The 26,441-nt window shown below is 45.4% G+C and overlaps 1 protein-coding gene across 1 annotated transcript in view; it reads right to left on the reverse strand.

Moving 5' to 3' along the window:
• TRAPPC9 (trafficking protein particle complex subunit 9) overlaps nt 1-26,441 on the reverse strand; it is an 815,095-nt gene that overhangs the window by 774,881 nt on the left and 13,773 nt on the right. The window contains exons 5-8 of the mRNA XM_073632292.1: nt 17,195-17,221; nt 15,278-15,399; nt 14,619-14,744; nt 4,993-5,209 (exon numbers count right to left, since the gene is read on the reverse strand). Coding sequence (XP_073488393.1) covers nt 4,993-5,209; nt 14,619-14,744; nt 15,278-15,399; nt 17,195-17,221 — 492 coding nt within the window. The remainder of the gene's footprint in view (nt 1-4,992; nt 5,210-14,618; nt 14,745-15,277; nt 15,400-17,194; nt 17,222-26,441) is intronic.

Consider the following 26,441-nt stretch of genomic DNA (forward strand, 5'->3'; position numbering starts at 1 on the left):
GTCCTTTGGTAAAAGGTTTGGGGAGGGTGTGTCCTAGTACATGTCTCCATCCATACGGGGGTCTTATGGGTCTTACAGGTTGTCCTTGTAGAAACCTTCAAAGATAAGAAATGATGGAAACGCCTACCTATTAGTAAAGCCTGGTACGCGCTAATAGCTCTGGTCAGAGCTGCTGTACTAACCTTCCAACATTAGTACTGTGATCTCTGCCGCTGAGCTGTTGTGTTCTGACAGGGGGACACCACCCGGTCAGTGCTCTCAGCCATTGGCTGAGAGGGCTAATCGGGAGCCGGTCGGCCGCTGGTTTTCCAGCATGCTTGTCTGGCGTTAGTACAGTGATCTTCCACGCTGAGCTGATGTGTTCTGACAGGGGGACGGCCCCCCACCAGAACATTCCGGTCAGCGCTGTCAGCCATTGGCTGACAGCACTGATCGGGAGCCGGTCCGCCGCTGGTTTTTCAACATTCTCGTTCGACAGAAGTCGGTCAAAGTGGCAGGCTTCTGTTGGACTGGCTGACATGCACACAGGCCGAATGCCAGCCTTTTTTTTTTTTAACCAGCCGATGTCTCCCGACATTTGGCCCGTGTGTAGGGGGTTTAAAGTGATTGTAAACGATCACCTTTGTAAAACTTAAAACAGGAAGGCTGGCAACTCCGATGCTCTTGAATAAAAGTACTTTATTGGTTACATGGGTACACGGGTACAGGCTATAGGCTGACGCGTTTCGTCTAAGAAGCCTTCAGCCTCCTTAGCTGAAATGCATCAGCTTATAGCCTGTACCCGTGTACCCATGTAACCAATAAAGTACATTTATTCAAGAGCATCTAAGTTGCCAGCCTTCCTGTTTTAAGTATCGTATCTGTGGAGGCCTGAACGTCCTGGCTAGAGCACCGGATCACAGTTCATGGACTTCTATACTGGCAATGGAGCTGGGGTAACAATTTGTTTCTCTCACCTTGTAAAACAACCCATTCAGTTTAAAAAAATAAATGAAAGGCTAAATATTTGTGTCTGGATCAAAAAACATTATAAATACCTTTTTTTTTTCTTTTTTTTTTTAAGTGATCACATTCCCTATGTTCTTAGCTGCATAAGAGCTGGGGGGAGGAGAAGCAGCAGCACACTGTGCTTCCCAGTGAATGGCTGTGCAGGGGAGTATCAGGACAACAAGTCTGATCAGTGGAAGAGAGCAGACTGAGTTCCCAGGGCAGCTAGAGAACTGACCACGCTGTGCTCTCCTGCTTAGCGTGGTCAGTTTTTAAAAGGAAAGCAAGGGGACTGGCAGGATCACCAGGGATTTCCCATAAAGGAAGCAATACAAAGAGAACAGGAGAGTTTCTCATACAAGTACATGGCACAGCAGGCACATACTGTATCAGGAATATGAAATGTTGGGGTAACAAACACTTTAAGTCTCTAAAATGTCCCTCATTAGACGTAACAGTAAAAAAAAAAAAGTGTACACCTGTCAGGGCTGGGCTCAGCCCTTCCTTCTCTGAGCTGGCCACTCAGCTGTCAGATAATTGTCAGCTCCTATCTCTCCACAGGTACTCAGCTGTTGAAGATATCCTGCTCGTCAGTCCTGCCTACTTAAGCCGTCCAGTCCAGAGGATCTCTGCCTTCACCTTGGTCAACATCACAAGAAACATCTCCTGCATTCCTGTTTAAAGACTGGCTTTGCTGACATCCCTTCTGGCTCCAGATCCTGCTTGCTGTTCCTCTACATTGATCCCTGACTTCTGGCTTGGCTGACTATCCGTTCCTGTTACTGAACTTTGGCTATGTTTTGACTACGTTTGTTCTTTTTACTTTAATATTAAACAAGTGTAATTTAACTGTACTTTTGTCTCGGTCTGATTTCATGGTTTCTGACAACACCAAGTCATTCAATACATAGTGTACAGTCTTGGCACGATTATGTGGCGGAACGAAGTAACTGTGTGTGAGAGTTATGCCATCTCTGCCTGGCCAATGAAGATGGCATAAGACTTAATAACCAGGTGAAGATGGAAGTGCTGGGGATGGAGAGGAGCATGGACATCACAGCGCCAGCGGAAATTGGTTGGCGTAGAAAATCTGCCACAATGAGCACATATGCTGTACATGCTTGCACATTATGTCAAAAAGCTCCTTGGGGCCCAAAATTTTGTTTGGTGGTTTCAGCTTCAAAGGCCCGTTCACACCAGAACGCGAGGCAGGAAACCTCACGTTCTGTTCACACTTCCTGCACCACGTTCAAGACACACTGGGTGTGCGATCTGCTGAGGGTGTCAATATATTCCTAGCGATACCCCAAAACGCAGATGTAATAGTACTGCACCACCAAGCAATCCAGTTAAAGTGGGTCTAATTTTTGTAAGATCCAGTGCGATTTTAAATCGGCTGAAAAATCGCACCACACCTGTGTTTTTCTGGTGTGAACCGCCTCCCCCCCCCCCTCCAAGGGTTTTTGCCCACGGTACGGATACATGAACATCAGATATTCCTGGAAGAGAATTCCCGTATAAAAATGCAATGGGCTGTATAGTACATGCGTATAGGTGGGCAAATGAGCATTCATTCTTAAATGGCAACCCCAAGAACTGGAGACCGCGGCGTGCTTTCCCGTGCTGGGAACTGCATAGCACTATGAGGTTTCCCTGCTGCTGCGATTTTGGAAAAGGTGCAGGGACCATTTCATAGGTACAGCAGCCCCATTTAAATAACTTGCTTGCTGTGCCTGCACAAACGCGGCCCCTGGGAAACTGTAATGCCACGTACACACGATCGGACATCTCGTCGGAAAAAGATACAACAGCTTTTCCGACGGGATTCCGCTCAAGTTTGCCTTGCCTACACACGGTCACACAAGTTCGCTGAACTTACGACCGTCAAGAACGCGGTGACGTGCAACACTACGACGAGCCGAGAAAAGGAAGTTTCCCAGCATGCGTCGAATTGTTTCCGAGCATGCGTAGGAATTTTGCACGTCGGAATTGCCACAGACGATCGCGATTTCGGATAGGAACTTTTCCCGACGGAAAAATTGAGAGCATGCTCTCAATCGTTTGCTGGCTGGAATTCTACCAGCAAAAGACCGATGGAGCATACACACGGTCGCATTTTCCGATGAAAAACTCTCATCTGTCTTTTGCGGGCCGAAATTCTGATCGTGTGTACGCAGCATTATAGTGTGAACCTAGCCTAAGTATCATAAGTTTCCACTGAGCTATTCGTTATTAAATTGGTTGTAAAAGCTGAACGTTTTTTACCTTCATGCATTTTATGCGGGGAAGGTAAAAAACCTTAAGTATGCAGCTTCCCCCGCAGCCCCTCCCAAGTACTTACCTGAGCCTGATCCAGCGATAAGCTGCTGCTGTCCCGGCTCTCTGCCTCCTCATTGGCTGAGACACAGAACCGCGAGCTATTGGCCAATGTCAATCACAGCCAGTTAGGCAGTTAGGATGGAGCGGGGGGGGGGGGGGGGGTGAGGCTGAGCCATGTCCTGTGTATTTTTTGGACACACGGAGCAGTGGCTCAAGGGCGAGCATGCACAAGTGCCCCCATAGCAAGCGGCTTTCTTTGGGGGCGCTCAACGGGGGGGGGGGGGGGACCTGGAGGGGGACTCGAGAAGAGGAGGATCAGGGCTGCTCTGTGCTAAACCATTACACAGAGCAGGTAAGTATACCGTGGTTGTTTTTTTTTGTTATCTAACCGCTTCCTGACCAGCCGCCGTCATTATACTGTGGCAGGTCGGCTCGTTCCTACGAATCACCGTAGCTGTAGGTCGGCTCCTTTAACAGCTATAGGAGGCGCGGGCCCGCTGCACAGCGCGGGAGTCGATGCACGTGATGTCCAGTCCACCTGTCACTCGCGATCGCTCTACAGAGAGCCAGAACTGGGATCTGTCAATGTAAACAAACAGATCCCCGTGTTGTTAGGGGAGTACTGAGATATTATCTGTTCCTAGTGATCAGGAACAGCAATCTCTCTCTCCTCCTGCAGTCAGTCCCCTCCCCCCACAGTTAGAAACACAGTTAACCCCTTGATCGCCCCTTAGTGTTAACCCCTTCCCTGCCAGTGTCATTTATACAGTAATCAGTGCATTTTTACAGCACTAATCGCTGTATAAATGTCACTGGTCCCAAAAATGTGTCAAAAGTGTCCGATCCGTCTGCCGCAATCCCGCTAAAAATCGCAGATTTCCGCCATTACTAGTTAAATAATAAATAAAAATGCCATAAATATATCTATTTTGTAGATGCGATAACTTTTGCACAAACCAATCAATATACGCTTATTGCTATTTTTTTACCAAAAATATGTAGAAGAATACATATCGGCCTAAACTGATGAAGAAAAAAACATTTTTTGGGAGGGATATTTATCATAGCAAAAAGTAAAAAAAAAAAAATTTTTTTTTTTTTTTCAAAATTGTCGCTCTTTTTTTGTTTATAGCGCAACAAATAAAACCCACAGAGGTGATCAAATACCACAAAAAGAAAGCTCTTTTTGTGGGAAAAAAAAGGACGTCAATTTTCTTTTTTTTACAGCGTCGCACGACCGCGCAAATGTCAGTTAAAGCGACGCAGTGCCGTATCGCACAAAATGGCCTGATCATTAAGGGGGGGAAATCTGCCGGGGCTAAAGTGGTTAAATTGGAGCCTTTAGTATTATTTTTACCCCTTTCTGCACTGGCATCTTTTTAATTGCACCGGCGGGATGGACTGCACAGTCACATGACCACTGTGATTGGCTGACAAGGCGGGACGAGCTCCCCGATCTGTACTTGAGACTGGAAGCTGCCTATGACAGCACGGTCACTGTGCTGGGAGCGTGCAGCGGCCGCGCTCTCATCACAGAAACCTTGAATGTTAAAGCCCACACATATGCATTACGTGGCCGGCACAAGGTTACCAGGTAAAAGACTTGAGTAGGGTTGGTGTACATTCCAGATCCTTCCACGTCATGAACCTCATTGTCTTATTCTGCTTATAGAAGACTCTTCTTACCTTTGCTGAAGTCTTTGGGGTCCAGGGACAAGCTGTATCCAGGCAAAGTCTCTAGTAGGAGTTTGTAACAAGCTTTCCAGCCGGGCTCCGGGATGGTCGGGGCCACGCACTGCATGGCGGCCACCCTCTTGAAGAAAGCTGACTTGCGGTGAAAGCCGATGAGCTCGTACAACTCGGACAGAACGCTGTACCTCTGAATCTTCTCCTCTTCAGACAGCTGAGAAAAGAGAGAAAAGGACAGTTTTATACATCCGCGCCATCAGGGAAGACGAACTGAAACAAATCGGACCCGTCAGCTTGTACTGTGCATTCATTTTACACATTCTACAGAAGCCAGCCCCCCCCCCCCTCCCGCAGCCAATACGCTCTGCTCTTTTGCAGACATGCGGGGGTATCTTATTTCTTAATGGCACCTCCCTGCATTGGAAAATGCAGCGCATTTTTGGGTGCTGAAATCGCATTTTCTGTATTTTATTTTATTTATTTTTTGCATTTTTTATTTAAAGCGACATATTATAATAAAATAATACCGTATATACTCGAGTATAAGCCGAGTTTTTCAACACATTTTTTTGTGCTGAAAATGCCCCCCTCGGCTTATACTCGAGTCAAGCACTTTTCTGCAACAGAGATTGACATTTTCTGAACGGACTTTGGGGCCCCGCATCTCGGGGCCACTCGGTGCTAGGAACCCCAATTTAGTGTGCAAACCCAGTGGAACTAGCACTACAACATTTCCAAAGCTGGGGTTCCTAGCACCAATGGCCCTGAGATACGGGGCCCCAAAAATCGGTTTGGAAAATGTCCTTCTCTGCTGCAGAAAAGTGCTTGACATGATGCTTGGAACCCCGGGTTTGAATATGTTGTAGTGCTAGTTCCACCGTGTTTGCACACCAAATTTGGGGTTCCTAGAACCAAGTGGCGCCGAGATACGGGGCCCCAAAGTTGGTCAACTGTGTCCATCTGCAGCAATGTCATTTCGGGACCCTTTGGATCCATAGACCCCAAAATTTTGGCTGCAGCTAGGGGGCATCTAGGAAACCATAACTACCGAGTTTGAAGTTCGGGGGACCTATGGCTGCAAATGGGCACAGTGAGGCTGCAAATGGGCATTGTTGACCCTCTTTTCCACTTACAGTAGCTGCGCATTTCCCACCCTAGGCTTATACTCGAGTCAATAGGTTTTCCCAGTTTTTTGTGGTAAAATTATATAAACACGTGTGTGGTTTTTCAAATGATGTCCAATCAACTGAATTTACCACAGGTGGACTCCAATCAAGTTGTAGAAACATCTCAAGGATAATCAGTGGAAACAGGATGCACCTGAACTCGATTTTGAGTGTCGTGGCAAAGGCTGTGAATACTTATGTACATGGGATTTTTTCGTTTTTTTATTTTTAATAAATTTGCAAAGATTTCAAGCAAACATTTTTCACGGTGTCTTTATGGGGTATTGTTTATAGAAATTTGAGGAAAAATAGGATTTTTTATAACAGCTTACCTGTAAAATCCTTTTCTTTCAATGTACATCACGGGACACAGAGCCTCAGTAATTACTGATGGGTTATATAGTTATCACTAGGTGATTGGACACTGGTCACATCCTAACCAGGAAGTTCAACCCCCTATATAATCCCTCCCCTTCCAGGGATACCTCAGTTTTGTAGCAAAGCAATATAAGTGTATTAGAAGAGGGGCGGGACCTCTGTGTCCCGTGATGTACATCGAAAGAAAAGGATTTTACAGGTAAGATGTTAAAAAAAATCCTATTTTCTTTCTCATACATCACGGGACACAGAGCCACAGTAATTACTGATGGGATGTCCCAGAGCAATGCTATCTGAGGGGAGGGGAACCACAACCAAGTAGGGTGCAATCAGACCTGAGAACACTGTACTGCTGCCTGCAGCACACTACGCCCAAAGGCGATATCCTCATGTCTTCTCACATCCACCTGATAAAATCTGGTGAATGTATGGACTGAAGACCAGGTTGCGGCCTTGCAGATTTGAGCCATAGAGGCCCGGTGATGCACCGCCCAAGAAGCACCAATAGCCCTTGTGGAATGTGCCTTGATCTGAAAACGGAGGAATCTTCTGTTTCAAACCGTAAACTTGAATTATCAATTGTCGAATCCATTTGGAAATGGTAGCTTTTGACGCTGCCTGTCCTCAATTGGGACCCTCTGGCAGCATGAATAAAACATCCGTTTTGCGAATTTGAGCAGTTGCTTCCAGATAGAGCAGTCAAAACCTTACTACATCCAAAGAATGTAGTGACCTTCCTTCCGAAGAACAGGGATCTGGAAAAAAGGAAGGCAGAACAATGTCTTGGTTTAGATGAAAATCAGAAACCACCCTCGGTAAAAAACTAGGATGAGGGCGCAGTACCACTCTATCCTTGTGTACAATCAAATAAGGCTCTTTACAGGAAAGAGCTGCTAATTCTAATACTCTTCTAGCAGAAGAGATGGCTACCAGAAAAATCAACTTTCTTGTCAACAAGACCAAAGGAATTTGACGTATCGGTTCAAAAGACAGAACCAAGTTCAAGTCCCAGGGGTTTAGGGGCGCCTTAACCGGAGTATTAAGACGCGTCACCCCCTGCATGAAGTTTCGGACCAAAGAATGCAAAGCAAGTGGTCGTTGAAACAATACTGATAAGGCCGAGACCTGGCCCTTGATGGTACTCAAGGCCAACTTCATCTCTAATCCCAATTGTAGAAAATCAAGGATTCTACCTATCACATATTTTCTGGGATGCCAACCCCTGGATTCACACCAGTATACATAAGCTTTCCAGACTCTATGATAAATTACTCTGGAAGCCGGCTTCCTTGCATTGATCAAGGTAGATATCACAGGACCTGAAAGCCCACGATTTTTCAAAATGTGGGTTTCAATAGCCAAACCGTCAAATTTAGCGTTTGTAAGGCAGGATGGAACACTGGACCTTGAGATAACAGGTCTGGGCTTAACAGTAGGGTCCACGGGGAACCCACCGTCATCCTTACTATTTCTGCATACCAGGTCCTCCTGGGCCAAGCGGGGGCTACCAGAAGTACCGACTTCCTTTCCTGCCTGATCCTGCGAAGGAGTCATGGCAGTAGCAGAATAGGCGGGAATGCATAAATCAGTGAGAACCGATGCCACGGAATCAATAACGCATCCGTCCCGTATGCAAGAGGATACTTAGTCCTTGCCACAAGTCTGTCTATCTTTTTGTTGAATCGGGATGCAAAGAGGTCTACATCTGGAACCCCCCATCTTTGGCATATGGCCCAAAAGACGTCGGGATGCAGAGACCATTCCCCTGGGAGTAACTGCTGGCAACTTAAATAGTCCGCCTGCCAGTTCTCTATCCCTGGAATGAAGACTGCCGATATACATGGCACCTGCTTCTCTGCCCAGACTAAGATCTGGTTCACCTCTCTTTGAGCAGCTCGGCTCCTGGTGCCTCCCTGATGATCGATATAAGCCACTGATGTGGCATTGTCGGACTGGATCCTGACCGGGCAACCCTGTAGCCTGAGAGTCCAGGCCTTTAGGCCTAGATATACCGCACGGATCTCCAGAATATTGATGGGTAAGGCTCTCTCCTTTTTGGACCCAACCCGACACACTGGCATCTGTTGTTACCACCGTCCAGGTCACCGGTAGAAAGGATTTCTCCTTCTGTAGGTTTTCGGGTATTAACCACCAATTGAGGCTCTGACGCACCGCATGAGACAGGTGCATCGGAAAGTCTAATGCCTGAACCTTTTTGTTCCAGGCCGACAGGATACTGTGCTGCAACAGTCTTGAATGAAACTGAGCATAGGGAACTGCTTCGAATGAAGACACCATCTTTCCTAGCAGCCTCATACAAAGGCGGACAGAAGGACCCTTCTTGGTCCTGACTACCAGAATCAGCTCCTTTAAAGCAATGATCTTTGCCTGAGATATAAATACTTTCTCCTGGCTTGTATCTATGATCAAACCCAAATACTCCAGTCTTCTCACTGGTTTTAGGAAAGATTTTTCTAGGTTGAGAATCCAACCTAGGTGTTCCAGATACTTGACTGTGGTCCTCAAGTTCCCGTTCAAAGAGGCTACCGACCGGTCTATCAAGAGCAGGTCGTCTAGGTATGCTATGACAGTTATACCTTGAGCCCTTAATCTGGCCAGAGGAGGAGCCAAAATCTTTGTAAACACTCGAGGTGCAGTGGCTATCCCGAAAGGCAGAGCCACAAACTGGAAATGACGCCCTCCTGTCTCGAAGCGCAGAAACTTCTGATGAGATGGAAAAATGGGCACATGCAGATATGCATCTCTGATGTCTATCTATGCCAGAAATTCTCCTCCCTGCAGGATGGAGACTACTGTCTGAATTGATTCCATGCGGAAGGACCGAATCCTTAGGAAACGATTCAGATCCCTTAGATCCGGAATGGGTCCGACATCCCCATTTGGCTTTTGGACTGTAAAAAGGTTGGAATAAAAGCCCAATCCTTGATCCTTCGTGGGAACCACCATGATGACCTCTTGCGACAAAAGTCGTCACGTCCAACACCTAAGACACTGGCGTAAAAACTGAGGTATCCCTGTAAGGGAAGAGATTATATAGGGGGTTGAACTTCATGGTTAGGGTGTGCCAGTGTCCAATCACCTAGTGATACCTATATAACCCATCAGTAATTACTGAGGCTCTGTGTCCCGTGATGTATGAGAAAGAAATATTGAGTTTAATCCATTTTGGAATAAGGCTGTAACATAACAAAATGTGGAAAAAGTGAAGTGCTGTGAATACTTTCCGGATGCACTGTACAATCAGTGTGTCTGCTCAGTTCAATACCTTAGAATCTTTTACAGATTCGAACTGCCATATTTGATTATAATCTGTAGTGAGAAGCTCACAGTGTGCAGTGAAATCAGAGTAAAGCCATCTCAGTCCAGAAGAGAAGCCGGTGCAACTGTGCAAGACTGAAAGGAAGGGTGGAGTTCTGCTTTAGGAGGTGTAAAACTGCATAGAGAAAGAGAAACCCTAACAATGAAGCAACACAACGGCAACTGTACTTCAAATTTTCACAGCTCTCCAAGTCCTCTTAGCATTATGCTATCATAAGCTGGCTTATAGATTATGCAAAGATAATGAAAGTTTTACCTGGCATAAAACTTTCATAACCAAACGGAAAAAAAAGAATGAGTAAAAAAAAAAAAAGGAAAAAAGGACAAACAGTGCACTGCATAAAATGTACAGTGACTGCGATTTCATATTCCCTGACACAGAAATCACAGCTTGCAAATAATAACCAAGGAGCACTGGTGACACCTAGTGCCCACATGCAAGTACTGCAGATGCTCTCAGGCAATCTCAGTTTCAGGTTATGCAGCAATGATATATTTCTGATAAGGTTCTCAGGTCTTGGTACAGATAGCAGTAGTTACATAGGCCCCCATTCACATATTGCATAGTGGGAACTAGCACCCCCCCCTGTGATTTTTGTTGTGCAATTTTCACGTGACGCAAATAGGGCAGCCCATTCACGTTAATGGGATGCCCTTTGAGCGTTTGTTGCACAAGGGAAGTTTCGACTCCTTTGTACACATATACATGGGATATTTCATTCATTCCAGTAGAAGTCTGGTGTTATTGGGACTTGGAAAGTATACCCTACACTTATTAGGGAATTTAAAGCGGTATTAAAAAAAAAAAAAAAAGTAATATATTGCAGATGTGGTGGCTGCATTAGTTTTCTTTTTTGTTACGCTTTTTTCCCCTCCATTTTCACCTGATCTGGCCTGTAACATACCTCCAGTATTAGGGAGCCCCGACTCTGGATGAAGGAGCACAGGATGAAAATGGACAGGTGGATCCGTTTTCATCCGATCTCCCCATAGAGGAGAGCGGGGCTCTGACAAGTCCGTGTCTGCACAGTAAGCGGAGACGGACCTGTCATCCGCCTGCCCAGTGGGGATCAGCGGATCAATACCCCGCTGAGCGAAGCAAAGTCCGCCGGGCGGAAGGGCCGTGTCAAAGGACCCTCAGAATAACAGTCTGGAAGCTTTAAAACGAGGGTGGTGCTTGAAATCATTGTTCTTCTGTTAACCAGAGTTACCTGCAAGTAAAGACGTGTAGTCATCATTGCTTTGCACAAAAAGGGATTCACAGGCAAGGATATTGCCGCTACTACGATTGCATTTGGACAGCAGCATTGCTATTCTGAGGAGAGGGACGTGTTAGATGTACTAGCAGATTTAAATACACTAACAAATTGAAGCAAAACTACAGCTCTGGCCAAAAGTTTTGAGAATGACAAAAATATAAATTTTTTTCAAAGTCTGCAGCCTCAGTTTTTATGATGGCAAGTTGCATATACTACAGAATGTTATGAAGAGTGATCAGATGAATTGCAATTAATTGCAAAGTACCTCTTTGCCATGAAAATGAACTTAACCCCCAAAAAAACATTTCCACTGCATTTCAGCCCTGCCATAAAAGGACCAGCTGACATGTCAGTGATTCTCTCATTAACACAGGTGTTAGTGTTGACGAGGACAAGGCTGGAAATCACTCTGTAATGCTGATTGAGTTAGGCCCCTTTCACACGGGCTTTCCGATCAGGTCCGCCTGTCAGTTTTTCAGGCATACCTGATCGGAGCCTCCATTCACGCTTATGGGGCAGTGGATGTTCACTGACACCCGCCAATATCCAATCCGATCCTGTCCGTGAAATCCAGATGGATGGAGACCCTATTTTCCATTCGTCCAGCAGGTCGGATGGGATCGGATGAAAACAGACAGGCGGTCCGTTTTTATCCGATATTCCCATAGAGGAGAGCGGGGCACTGACAGGTCCGTCTCTACACAGTGAGCAGAGACAGACCTGTCATCCACTGGCTGGATCAGTGGATCGATAGCCCGCTGAGCAAAGCAGAGTCCGCCGGGAGGGACGCCCGTGTGAAAGGACATTCAGAATAACAGACTGGAAGCTTTAAAAAGGAGGGCGGTGCTTGAAATCATTGTTTTTCTGTAAACCAGGGTTACCTGCAAGGAAACACATGTAGTCATCATTGCTTTGCACAAAAAGGGATTCACAGGCAAGGATATTGCTGCTACTAAGATTGCACCTAAAATCAACCATTTATCGGATCATCAAGAACTTCAAGGAGAGAGGTTCAATTATTGTGAAGGAGGCTTCAGGGCGCCCAACAAAGTCCAGCAAGTGCCAGACCCATCTCCTACAGCTGATTCAGCTGCGGGATCGGGGCACCGCCAGTGCAGAGCTTGCTCAGGAATGGCAGCAGGCAGGTGTGAGGACATCGGCACACACAGTGAGGAGAAGACTTTTGGAGGATGACCTGGTGTCAAGAAGGGCAGCAAAGAAGCCACTTCTCTCCAGGAAAAACATCCGGGACAGACTGATATTCTGCAAAAGGTACAGGGATTGGACTGCTGAGGACTGGGGTAAAGTCATTTTCTCTGATGAATCCCCTTTCCGATTGTTTGGGGCATCTGGAAAAAACCTTGTCCAGAGAAGAAAAGGTGAGCGCTACCATCACTCCTTTGTCATGCTAACAGTAAAGCATCCTGAGACCATTCATGTGTGGGGTCGCCTCTCAGCCAAGAGAGTTGGCTCACTCACAATTTTGCCTAAGAACACAGCCATGAATAAAGAATGGTACAAAACCATCCTCCGAGAGCAACTTCTCCCAACCATCCAAGAAGAGTTTGGTGAGGAACAATGCCTTTTCCAGCATGATGGAGCCCCTTGCCATAAGGCAAAAGTGATAACCAAGTAGCTTGGGGAACAAAACATCAAAATTTTGGGTCCATGGCCAGGAAACTCCCCAGACCCGAATCCCATTCAGAACTTGTGGTCAGTCCTCAAGAGGCGGGTGAACAAAAAAACCCACAAATTCTGACAAACGGCAAGCGTTGAATTTGCAAGAATGAGCCGCCATCAGTCAGGATGTGGCCAAGAAGTTGATGGACAGCACGCCAGGGTGAATTGCAGAGGTCTTGAAAAAGAAGGGTCAACACTGCAAATATTGACTCTCTGCATAAACTGAATGTAATTGTCAATAAAAGCCTTTGACACTTATGAAATACTTGTAATTATACTTCAGTATACCATAGTAACATCTGACAAAAAAGATCTAAAAACGCTGAAGCCGCAGACTTTGTGAAAATTATTATTTGTGTCATTCTCAAAACTTTTGGCTACGGCTGTACAGCTAACACTTTATAAATAGTTACAGCAAAAAAGTTTTTTTTTTCCTTTAGTGATAAAGGTTTTACATAAATAAATAAAATTTGATCATTGTAAGCACTCCTGTCAGTGTTAAATGATTTGGCTCAACTTTGTAACTGATAGTATCTGCAAAAGTGCTTCTTCTTTTGAAAAACAACAGACTTCTTGGCAGGATTTGCAAGGTCAAAATAAAGTAAGAAAACCTAAAAAAGAAAAACAAATGCAGCCATCACATCTAAGAATTGTGAAGCTGCAATATAATAAATGTATGGTTTGGGGTTTAATACAGCTTTAATTGCCCACCCCTGTCCTAAAAGGAAGTTGGAGTACAGTAGAAAAACAAAAAATGGAGATTTGGGGGAGGCTGAGAGCAATAGAAGGGACTTTTCTGTGTTAAGAATTTAAGAATATATACATTACTAAGATTTTTTTTTAACCAGAGATTAGTGTCACTTTCATTTTCCTCTTGTGCTTCACAGAGCTGCTGTCCATCATCCTGACCTGATTGAAGGCCCTCGTAGACAGTTTGAATATCATCCAATGCTTGTTGAAATTTAAGTCATAGGTGGCCCCTGCAAGCATCAACTGGCTCAACAAAAAGTCAGATGCAGTCACTGTACCACAGTGCCAATGCACCCAAGCAGCCACAGCCATCCAAATACAATAGCCACGGGTGGCATAGCCTCCTGAATACACCAGCCGGCAGTGGACACTCCTCCATCCATGCCATTTGGTGTGAATGTGATTGGATTTCTTTAATTCGGGCCATATGGTTCTTACAAGCCGCATATGGAGCTCAATACAGAGAGAATGGCATACACTAAATATGTCAGGGTGTCAGGAGGGAGGGGACTGCTCATTGCCAGGGTGTCAGGAAAGAGGAGACTGCTCATTGCCAGGGTGTCAGGAAAGAGATTACTGCTCATTGCCAGGGTGTCAGGAAACAGAAGACTGCTCATTGCCAGGGTGTCAGGAAAGAGGGGACTGCTCATTGTCAGGAAAGAGGAGACTGCTCATTGTCAGGGTGTCAGGAAAGAGGAGACGGCTCATTGTCAGGGTGTCAGGAAAGAGGAGACTGCTCATTGTCAGGGTGTCAGGAAAGAGGGGACTTCTCATTGTCAGGGTGTCAGGAAAGAGGGGACTTCTCATTGTCAGGGTGTCAGGAAAGAGGGGACTGCTCATTGTCAGGGTGTCAGGAAAGAGGGGCCTGTTCATTTGCTTATTATCAGATCCACTCCGCCAGAGACAGGCAGTCAAAAAGAGCGGCGGAACAAGACCATCCTGAGATTTGTAGCTTTTCCCTTTCAAACACAATTCACCTCTTTGATCTTTGACATCTTTGATGTCTGGATCCACCAGAGTCTCCAGTAGCTTTCAAGGGTTTATGACTAACCTGGCGCAGGTTGATGTAGACCACATTCTGCAGAAACTCTGAGGCCTCCATGCTTTTCTTCTGTATGGCCAACACACGGACCGCCTTCACACAGGTTTCCAGCTCGATGACTCCCGCTGCCTTAGACTGAGGACAATATAAAAGAGGGTTTACAGACTCATCCATAGAGATAACCTGTGTCTCCAAAAACAGCATTCACTAGAGACTGGTGACATCACAGAGAATGTATCCTATCCATTCACTAGAGACCAGTGACATCACAGAGAATGCAGCCTATCAATTCATTAGAGAGCTTTGACACCACTGAGAATGCAGCCTATCCATTCACTAGAGAGCTATGACATCACTGAGAATGCAGCCTATCCATTCACTAGAGACCGGTAACATCACTGAGAATGCAGCCTATCCATTCACTAGAGACTGGTGACATCACTGGGAATGCAGCCTATCCATTCACTAGAGACTGGTGACATCACTGGGAATGCAGCCTATCCATTCACTAGAGACCGGTAACATCACTGAGAATATAGCCCCAGAGACTGGTGACATTGTTAAGAAGAAAGCTAGCAGGCAGGACAGTGACATTATTAATTATACAGCCAAAGCTGGGTTTTTTTATGATCTCAGATGAGATATTTATCACTCAGTTTCTCTCCTACCTTCCCATAGTAAGAAATGGCTTCTTTGTACTTTTCTATGATGTCATCAGGACTCAGACAGTTTTTGGCTCGTCCAATCTCCATACTGGCATCCATATTGATCCCATTGGTGGACAGGGCACCTTATGAGAGAACCAAAATGTACAAAATGAATTATTATTGGCATCCCTATTATTACTATTAAAATAAAACACTGCACAAAAAAAAGCACAAAAAAATCCAGTATTTTAAAATACTTAATTTCAGGGTTTTATACACTTTCAATGAGCCATTCAACTTGACAGAAGATTTGATTACACCAGAAAGAGTCAATTCTCATTCATAGCCCCCTCCCTCCGTACACATTTTAGACCTCCCCTCTTCTGGCAGTGTCTATATACTGTCTGTGCTGACCCAAGCTCCCGTCGTCCTCACCCTCACCATCCTACATAACCTTTTAAAGGTAGCTGCCGGGGGAGGAGTGAAGTGGAATACTATAAAAGCAGACTTTCTCAACCTTTTTTTAAGCTCAAACAACGTTTAGAAAGTATGCAAAATCTCAAGGCACCCCAGCTTAAAAAAAAACATAAAATGTTACTTGTTATCAATGGGAAACAGCCTGGGACAGTGCACACAGAAGGCTTGATGAAATTAGTTTCATATCAGCCCCCTCCCAGGATCACATCAGAGGTCCCTCAATGACATCAATGGTCCTCCCATCCCATTAGAGGTCCCCCTATTCTAACAGAGGTCACTCCATCACATCATATGTCCTCCAATCCCCATTAAGTTAGCAGACCTCCCATCCCCATCACATCAGAGGACCCCTTATTCCATCAGAGGTACCTCCAACAAATCAGAGGTCCTCCCATCCCTATCACATCAGAAGTTCATCCATTACATCAGAGGACTCCTCGTTCCATTAGAGGACCCCTCATTCCATCAGAGGTACCGCCAACACATCAGAGGTCCTCCCATCCCTATCACATCAGAAGTTCATCCATCACATCAGAGGACTCCTCGTTCCATCAGAGGACCCCTCGTTCCATCAGAGGTACCTCCAACACATATGTCCTCCCATCCCTATCACATCCAAGGACCCCTCATGACATCAGAAGACCCCTCATCACATCGAAGGACACTTCATCACATCAGAGGTCCTCCCATCCCTATCACATCAGAGGTCTATCCATCACTTTAGAAGCCCCCTCATCACATCAGAGCCCCCCCTATGCATCAGAGTCAACCTTCACAGAGCCCCCCACCCATACAGCTTTGGCAGCATGGCAGAAGGTGGTAGGTGGAGCAAGTTTGGAGGAAGATGGACTTCCAAACTCTCCTGAATGCCACCTGCCATGGATCAACATCATGAGACGCTATGGTGCAGGTGGGCCTGCCGCCAGCCAGCCCCATGGCAACAAATTACGCCATGCATCAATGGTTGTTACAGTGCTTACAGCCGGCCTACATACATACACACACACACACACACCATAGCAATGCATGATGCTATAAAAAAAAAAAAAAAAACTGCTTCCCATATTTGCAACATCCCTGACAAATCCAGACGGCACCCCAGTTGAGAAAGGCTGCTATAGAGTGTCACTTGAGTGACAACTGAGTCTGCTGGGGCTGCTGGCATCACATCCAAGATGGCGGCACCCTGCGGCAGTCTCAGGGCTTTTGGATATCTACACAAGGGAGGATTTTACAGGCAAATAACATGCATACAATACGTTAAATGCACATATCATCCTATGGGAAGATTTTTGATGAAAGGGTCCGGTGACAGGGTCTGGGCTTTTTGTTTTTAGTGTTTGAGTCATATATTAAGCCTTTATTTTCAGTGCTTACTAACAAGGGTGACTAATATTACTCTTGAAATGAGAACATACTAGAGATATCAATACAGCATATATAATGCAACCATCTACTTACCGGGGTCAATCAGCACTTCCTGCGCTCCTGTCAGATGAAGAAAGAAAGAAAAATCGGTCAGATTTTTGGAAAGGGTGGACTTGGAAGGATTGTATGATCTTCATAAACTGGTTTATATAACAGAGGATTTAAAGGTCAGCCATCACACTTTAAAGTGTATGTCTAAACAAAATAAAACACTAAATTGGTCCTGCCAAAAACCCAATGTGCTCTTAAAGCCCAATTCTGGGCAAATATTAAGCCTCCCCCACAAACCCATTTTTTAAATTTTTTTTTCTCATCTTGTGAAGCACAGTATATGCACCCAAGTCCACCATGTCTCAGCAGCCCCATTTCTGTGTGCGGAGGACCACTAATCCAGCCCTGCAGATACGCCTGCTCCAGGCAGACCTCAAGCCCTCGCAGACTTCACTCCTCTTCTAGATCTTAAAAAGACCCTGCCACTGGACAGTTATAGGAATTGTCTAAGTCACGCAGGGAGTCATCTAATACAATAATTCGGGGGCTGGAGTCCAAGGGGAGGGGCCGGATGTGGATGTCGGGCTGACCTCACCGATCGCTCTGGGATGCCGGGTCTCTCCTCCCTCCTCGTGGTCAGCGGCGGGGCAGGGACGCTGACAACGGCTCCCGTATCTCTGATGCGGGCGGCCGCCTCCTAGCCCTTTACCTCCGGGATACGCCGCGGGACTTAGGTCCCAGTACGATCGCGGCCGCAGCTCCCCTTCCTCCCCCCTTTCCTCCCCGTGTCCCCCCCCCCCGCCGCGTCTTCGTTATATCCCCTCTCCTCGGTGCCCAGGCTGAGCAGTAACCGAGGAGGTGGGAGTGGAAACAACAATCAAGGGGAGCCTTGAGGCAGCGCCGGGTAATACCGGCATAAGTTTATGGAGTGAAGAAGCTCTGGGAGAGGGATCCGAAGGTGCGGACACAGACGGAGCAGCTGACAGCTCCCAAGGGACACAGAAGCAGCTGGAGATAGTGGAGACAGGCAACCCTCAGATAAGTGACAAGTTACCTTGAATAGACGGAAGGGAGAGGGTAAGTGCCTTACACATATCAACTCGGTGGGAGTATTAACATGAAATCTGAAATGTCACTGGAGAGATAAAGGTAAAACTCAGGCAGAATATGCATGGACAATGATGTGTATAACATATTCAGATCTCTCCCAAAAAGGATACTTTAAAGTGCACAAAACTGTCGATAGTGGTTTGAATTTTCTTTCCCAAGGTTGTTTGTAAGGCCTCTTTCACACGAGGCGGGCTCCGTTTCTACGGAGCCCGCCTCGGTCCGCCGGCTCAGCGGGAGATCAGTCCGTTGATCTCCGCTGAGCCGGCGGATGACAGGTCCCTCTCTGCTCACTGAGCGGGGAGGGGCTTGTCAGGCGCCGCTGCCGCCTATGGAGGCATCGGACGAAAACGTGTCCGTTTTCGTCAGATCTCACCCGATCCGATCCGCCAGCGACGGATCTGGACGTAGAGCCATACGTCTGCTTTTAGCGGATCGGACGGGGTCGGATGTCAGCGGACATGTCTCCGCTGACATCCGACGCTCCATAGGCTAACATGGATCGCCCGTTCAGGTCCGCCGTCAAAACTGACAGGCGGACCTGAACGGTCCGATCGTGTGAAAGGGGCCTTAGGCTTTATACTAAAGTATCATCCAGTTAAAGGAGAAGACGTGTGGGACTGTTTTCAGGATCAGGTCTCCCCTCTCTTATCTGTGTGCTTCTTGAGTAGCGGATGTTTCTATGGGGACCTGGCATATACAGTGAGTGTACTACTATAGATGGGTTCAGCTTGAACTGTTTGTGAAGGTTATGTTGGGTCCGAGTTTCCTGAATCTAATGGCTATAGTAATATATGGAACAATCTAATCCTCATCCGGATAACTTGTGAAAACGTTTTTCCTGTCTATATAATCTAATTGCAAAAATCCAAAAACCCGCTGTCCCAGGATTCTAGGATCAGTTCTATGTTAAGGGCTACATAACAGCATATTGAGGGACGTAGTACCGCCAGTAAGAATAATACCGCCCCTTCCTTGTTGAACTGCGGATATCTATCTTGGGACTTGAGAAATATCTTTAAAACACACAAAGGATGGGACTAGCCTAAAAAGGCAAATGAAGACACTATTGGTGGCATAACCCCTGATCTCTTCTCTTTTTTTTTTTTTTTTTTTTTTTTCGAGAAGAGACTGTAACTTTACCAAAGGGAGAGACAGAGAGAGGTTCAAACTTCAGCCTCCCCCCCCCCCCCCCTCACATTAGTAAGATCAACTCTAAGATAAGTGGAGTAAGCTTTGTGGATTTCCACTAAGCTGAGGGGTGATATATAGGCAGCTCAACCTCAGTTTCTAATAGAGTAAAATAAAGTCAAGGAGGTAAAAGATAATAAGAATGAGAGGAAAGACAAGCAGGGGGGGAACAACTGCAACAACTAATCCAACAGGGACATCCGCCAGATTAAGCACTAGTCCAGGAACAATAAGGAGGTACATGGTACAGGATAACACAAATATAAGCCCAGGGAAGGTTCCGTGATCCAAAAGTAAAACCTCTGACGGTCCACCCAAAGTTAATACAAGGAGGCAGGCGGCAGAAGCAGATTCCCTAGGATTAAACTCAGCGACTTTGGCAACTTTAGAAGAAGCCCCTATGGAGAGCCAAAGGGAAGGAGTTATGCCAACGAAGAATGAAATAGCGGAGATGTTTGCCAGGCTAGAAACTTTTATTAGAGCTGAAACTGAAGCTATACGGGGGGATATGGGTCACATTCTGAGAAGAGTGGAAGAGGCTGAGATGGTAGCCGAAAGCCAGAGGACGGAGATGGGAAACCTGAGATCTCAGATAGAGGAGATGCAACGTGAACAAAGAGACTTAAGGTATAAATTAGAAGATCAGGAAAACCGAAGCAGAAGAAAAAATCTGAGAATCAGAGGTCTCCCAGAGCCACAAGGGGAGGGTGAAAATCTGCAGGAAAAGATAGATCAAATTTTTGGAGGCCTTATCAAACCTGATGACAAGTCAATCAAACTGGATAGAGTGCATAGACTTAGGAAACCAGCTGAGATTAGCAGGGAAACTCCTCGTGATGTGATAGTGAGGTTCCATAACTATCAAGACAAAGAAAAAATCAGGGCGAGTCTGAGAAACAATCAATCAGTGAAATACTGTGAATCCAACCTACAAATTTACCCAGACTTGGCGAAAGAGACACGGGCAAGAAAAAGAGTCCTCAAACCTCTACTGGAACAACTCAAAGCGCGAGAGGTGCACTATTCCTGGGGTATCCCAGCATGTCTGATTGGGAGAAAAGATGGGCGCTCAGCGATATTAAGGTTCCCAGAGGAGACCCAAAACTTTGCCGCAAGCTGGACATTCCACCTGTAGAAATCCCGGGATGGTGGGAGAGAGGGAGAGGACAGAATATTGCTGAGGATGTACAAATTTGGAAACCAGTATATAAAAGGAGAGGAGTATAGATGAGAAATAATAGGTAGCTAAACCTTGACCAGCAGGTCAGAGATCTGTGCGGCTGGGGGCGGGGGTGGGGGGGAGTGGGTGACAAGGGGCCTAGAGCCCGGAGTCTTGGGGGGGGGGGGTGTGCTCCGGGGGGCGGGGGGGATGGGGGGGTGATGGGGGAATGGGGGGGAGGGGGAGGTCTGATAGCTCCTGGGGCGGGATGGGCGAAGCAAGGTTCCCGCACTGAGCTCAACCCTCGAGGGGCCAACCGTAGGGCCGGGTGGAGAAGGTGTGGCCACTGTTAATAGGGCCATGGGGTGGCCTGATGCCTCCAAGAGTAGGGGGGAGGGAGAGTGGGGGGGAGTAGGGGAGGGGGGGGGGGAGTAGGGGAGGGGGGGGAGGGGGGGTAAGGGAGGGGCGAGACCAGTACAAACCTCATTGTCTCCTGTTGTGGTTGCGGTTGGGTCTTGAAAAGAAGAATAAATGGTTGGAATTAACTTGGTAACATATAATGTGAGGGGGCTCAACTCGCCCATAAAGTGTGCGAACGTGATGGGCGAGCTGAGATCCAATAAAGCCGAGGTGGTCTTCCTCCAGGAGACACATCTATACCTGGGGAGAAATCAGAGGATTTTGTCAAGGGACTACCCGTTTTGTTTTTTTAGCGACTCCCCGATAAGGGGAGCAAAAGGGGTGGCGATTGGTTTTGCCAGGGAAACTCGTTTCCAGATAGAGGAGAGAATGACTGACCCTGAGGGCCGATTTTTGTTCCTGAGGGGAAAACTAAACGGTGAGGAATACACATTAGCCAACATCTACTGCCCTAATAACAATCCAAGTAAATATCTAATTGGAGTTCTATTAAAGTTAGAGGGTTTCAGGAGAGGGAGGATTATTGTGGCAGGAGACCTGAATCTATGCCTAGAGCCAGGCAGAGATAATGCGTCGCGTGCTCGGGGGACCGGAGGGGTATGGTTGAATAAACTTAAAAAAAAATTGCACCAGTTTCAACTAGTCGATGTTTGGAGGATGCAACATCAAAAAATAATGGATTACACTTACTACTCCCCCGTGCACGCGACGTATTCAAGACTTGACTATTTTTTTGTAGATCATAGGCTTTTAGAAGAGGTTGAAAATACAAATATAGGATCTATAACATTCTCGGACCATGCCCTGGTGACATTACGAATAAAACAAAACAATCAAACACCCCCGTTTTATAATTGGAGACTAAATGAAGATCTCCTTCATGATAAGGAAATTGACAAATTAATAAATGAAGAACTGGAATTCTATTTTAGAACCAATTCCTCTGAAGAAATATCAGAAGCAATAGTTTGGGAGGCCCACAAGGCTTATATCAGGGGGATAATAATAAAGGCGGGAGCGGAGAAAGAAAGAAGGCAGAATAAAGTCTTGTGTACACTTCAGGAGGAAGTTAAAAAATTAGAAAGGCAGCATAAGGAAACGGGGAAAGAGGGATTTTGGGAAAACTATATGGGGCTAGAGAGGCCTTGAGACAGCAGATAGAGGCAGAAAATCGTAAAAAATATAACTTAGTCAAAAAAGAAAGATATATTTCTGGCAATAAACCGGGTCGACTCCTGGCTAGGGCACTAAGCAAAAAGAAAAGTAATAATTACATCGACAAGATAAAGACGAAATCAGGAGAATTTAAATATAAGGATAAGGACATAGCAAAAACCTTTCAGGAATTCTATAGGGAACTCTACTCAATAAATACAAAGGATAAGGACAAAGTGAGGGAGCAAAAACGAGAAAAAATTAAAAACTATCTAAAAGATACTGGGATGATTAAGATATCAAAAGAGGAGAGTCTTGTGTTAGAAGTCCCCATTACAGAGGCCGAGGTAAGGAAAGCTATTAAGGAGATCCAGACAGGAAAGAGCCCGGGTCCAGATGGACTGACGGTACTATACTATAAGAAATACCAAGAGCGTTTAGTGCCAAAATTATGTACCTACATGAATGAGATAGGAGAGAGAGGGGAAATGAGTAGAGACGCATTGGCAGCTACTATAGCAATCATTCACAAGGAGGGAAAGGACAACACACTGTGGTCTAGTTTTAGGCCCATTTCCCTCTTAAATAATGACACAAAAATCTTCGCAAAAGTCATTGCGGGTAGAGTAAAGCAAACGATTAAAAATATCATCCACCCCGACCAAGTGGGGTAGACAAGGAAGGGACAACAGTATTAAAACGCTATTGATAACCCAGGAAATTAAAAAGAGTGGGGTCCCAGGACTACTGCTATCAATAGATGCTGAAAAAGCATTTGATAGAGTAGACTGGGACTTCATGATAGAAACACTCAAAGAAGTGGGCTATGGGGAGAGGATTTGCAGTTGGATAAGGGCGCTCTATACAAAACCATCAGCGAGAGTTAAAATAAACGGGACTTTGTCCGAGCCTTTCAATATGTATAACGGAACAAGACAGGGGTGCCCAATCTCCCCAATGCTCTTCCTGATAGTATTGGAACCCCTCCTTATTAGGATAAGACAGAATCCAGACATCGGAGGAGTTAAAATAGGGGGAATTGAGTACAAGCTCGCCGCTTTTGCGGATGATATTCTCCTCTACATAACAAATCCAAGAATTTCCCTTCCGAATGTCCTGGCTACACTAGAAGAGTACGGGAAACTGTCTAATTTTAAAGTAAACACTACCAAGTCAGAAGTACTAGATATCAACCCAAATAAGACAAGAGATTTCGCTTACCAAAAACATTTTCCTTTTAGGTGGGAGAAGGAAGCTCTAAACTATCTAGGAATTAAAATTACAACGTCTGTAGAAGATCTATACCAGGCGAATTTCATCCCACTTATAAACGAGGTTAAATTAGAACTAAATAGAATACAGCAGGGGCAACTGTCGTGGTCGGGAAGAATTAATATATTTAAAATGGTTTTATTACCAAAAATAACATATAAATTGCAAATGCTCCCAGTTACTCTTCCACCTGGTTATCTCAAAAGGCTGCATTCAATGATATTAAAGTTTATATGGAAAGGGAAAACACCACGGATAAAATATAATCAATTAATAAACACTAAAAGTAAAGGGGGATGGGGAGCACCTGACATCAGCAAATATTATGAAGCCATCGCCCTGGGGAGGGTAGAAGATTGGGTTAAAAACAAAGGTAAACACTGGGTAGAAATTGAAAACAATGTTAGTAAGTTAAAACTTCACAAAATAATATGGTGCCCACCAAAATTAAGAAAACAAGGTATAAAAATGCACGAAATCACTAGTCACGCACTTAGAATATGGGATTGGATCCATAAAAGGGAACATTGGGAATACAATTCACCGCTAATGTCATTGAAGGAAGTAGAATATTTTCCACCGGGGAAGGAAGAGTGGTTCGGGAAATGGCTCCTAGACGAGAATTTGCAATTAAAGGACGTAACAGACAGGGGGAAAATATGTTCAATCCAGGAGCTTAAGAAAAGAGGAGACAAGATAAATATCAATCCATGGCGCTACGCTCAATTAAAACATTTTGTAGAATCTTTGCCGCAACCAATTAGAACAACGAAAAATCTACTCCCACTAGAAAAAATATGTATAGAATCAGACGAAAAAAGTGGTTTTTCTAGAATATATAAAATACTGGTAGAGCTGAAGAGGGTAGATACCTTGGCTTTTATAAGTAAATGGGAGAAGGAGTTAGGTTTAACACTGGCAGAAGTAGATCTGATATTAAAGCGTCTTTCGACCACGTCAGTTAATTATAAACTGCTAGAGTTAAACTATAAGTGTTTAACAAGAATGTACATGACCCCGGATAAGATGCATAAAATCGATAAGGACAAATCTCGGTTATGTTGGAGGGGATGTGGTGAAATCGGGACGATGGCCCATGTGTGGTGGTCGTGTCCTGAGATAGGGATCTTCTGGGACGAGATCAGAAAATATATTAAAGAGATTACAAGCTATGATGTGCCAAGGGATCCCAGGGCTCTTCTGTTTCATTTGAGCGAGATGCCCACCAGGGCCTACCTCAGAACACTCCTGCCCCACCTTATAGATGCAGCTAAGAGCCTAATCCCCAAAAACTGGAATAGAAAAGAAAGGCCAACCATGAGGGATTGGATTAATAAAATAAATGAGATACAGGACTTGGAGTATCTAAGGTTCAGTGAAGGGATGAAAATGGAGGCATATAGGATAAAGTGGGGAGAGTGGGAGAAATTTAAAAAATCCATAAGAGCAGCTGAGATATGGTCAACTTGAGCAGCGAAGGGGGCAGACCCTGAGTTAGGGGGAGCAAGGGGAAATCAACAAAAAAAAAAAAAAAAAAAAAAAAAAAGGAAGAAAAAAAAAAAAAGAAACAGGAGACGGGAGGGAGTACGGTCTCGGGTAGGGTGGGAATAGGGGGGTGGAGGCGGAGGGTAGGGAGTAAGTAATTAATGGTTTATTTTGGAAATAGTGGGGGGGGGGTGTTACTCGCGTATCTTTGTGTTAAGAAATATCCCAATCAATGAAATAGATCAAAAGCCATAATGATGTGACGAAAAAAAAAAAAGGGAAGTATTTTTTGAATTTTAATTTGAAAAAGCTACTCCCATGGTTTACCTTCTCGCTGATGTGGCAAAAAAAAAAAAAAAAAAAGAAGTCACGCAGGGAGTGACGTGGACAATCAAAAGGAGGACCCTACCTCCTGTAAAACAGAAGAGGAGAGGAGACTTGGGACTCGAATGTCACATGACTGTGGCTTTAGGCAAATGAAAAGGGCATCTAATGGCAGCAATCACTTCTAAAGGGATGGGGGCGGGAAGTGGGGAGCCTGGCCATTGGCTTTAACTTGCTGTAGTTGCCTCTGTTGCACAGAAATCCCAAGAAATGTTGTCACCCCTGCCCAGTTCTCACCTGCTGGGCTACAGATCAGTATTCATTTTGGCGTCAAATTTAGATTTAGTTTTAGTTATAGTTTTTTTCCTAAAATGCCATTTTAGCTTTAGTCACATTTTAGTCATCTGAAATCTTTTTTAAGTTTTAGTCTTATTAAGTCGACTAAAACCTGCAGTACATTTTAGTTTGGAAATTCTAGTGAAATGCTCAAATGCATTACAATTTAACTAAACCCATTCGATTTTAGTCGACTAAAATGTAATGGAGATTTTAGTCGACTCAAATGTAATGCCTTATTTGAGCATTTCTCCAGAATTTTCAAACTCATTATATACTCCTGTTGTAAAAAAAAAAATCTAATATTATGTTAATATTTAACATCTACACGCTCTGGATGGTCTGAGGAGGCCTGTAATGCACACAGTGCTCTGGACGGCGGTCTGAGGAGGCCTGTAAATGCTGCACAGTGCTCTGAAAGGTGGTCTGTGGAGGCCTTCAATGCATACAGTGCTCTGGACGATGGTCTGAGGCACCCTGCAATAAATACAGTGCTCTGGACGGTGGTCTGAGGAGGCCTGTAATGCACACAGTGGTCTGAACGGTGGTCTGAGGAGGTCTGTAAATGCTGCACAGTGCTCTGGAAGGTGGTCTGAGGAGGCCTGTAATGCACACAGTGCTCTGGAAGGTGGTCTGAGGAGGGCTGTAATGCATACAGTGCTCTGAACGGTGGTCTGAGGAGGCCTGTAAATGCTGCACAGTGCTCTGGAAGGTGGTCTGAGGAGGCCTGTAATCAGGGGCGTAACTAGAAATAGCAGGGCCCCATAGCAAAATGTTGTATGGGGCCCCCCTGCAAACAGCCCCCCCCCCCCCCCCCCCACAGCTGCCCTAGTGTCAATG

Source organism: Aquarana catesbeiana, linkage group LG05 (assembly GCF_042186555.1).
Source record: "Aquarana catesbeiana isolate 2022-GZ linkage group LG05, ASM4218655v1, whole genome shotgun sequence".
Lineage (NCBI taxonomy): Eukaryota > Metazoa > Chordata > Amphibia > Anura > Ranidae > Aquarana > Aquarana catesbeiana.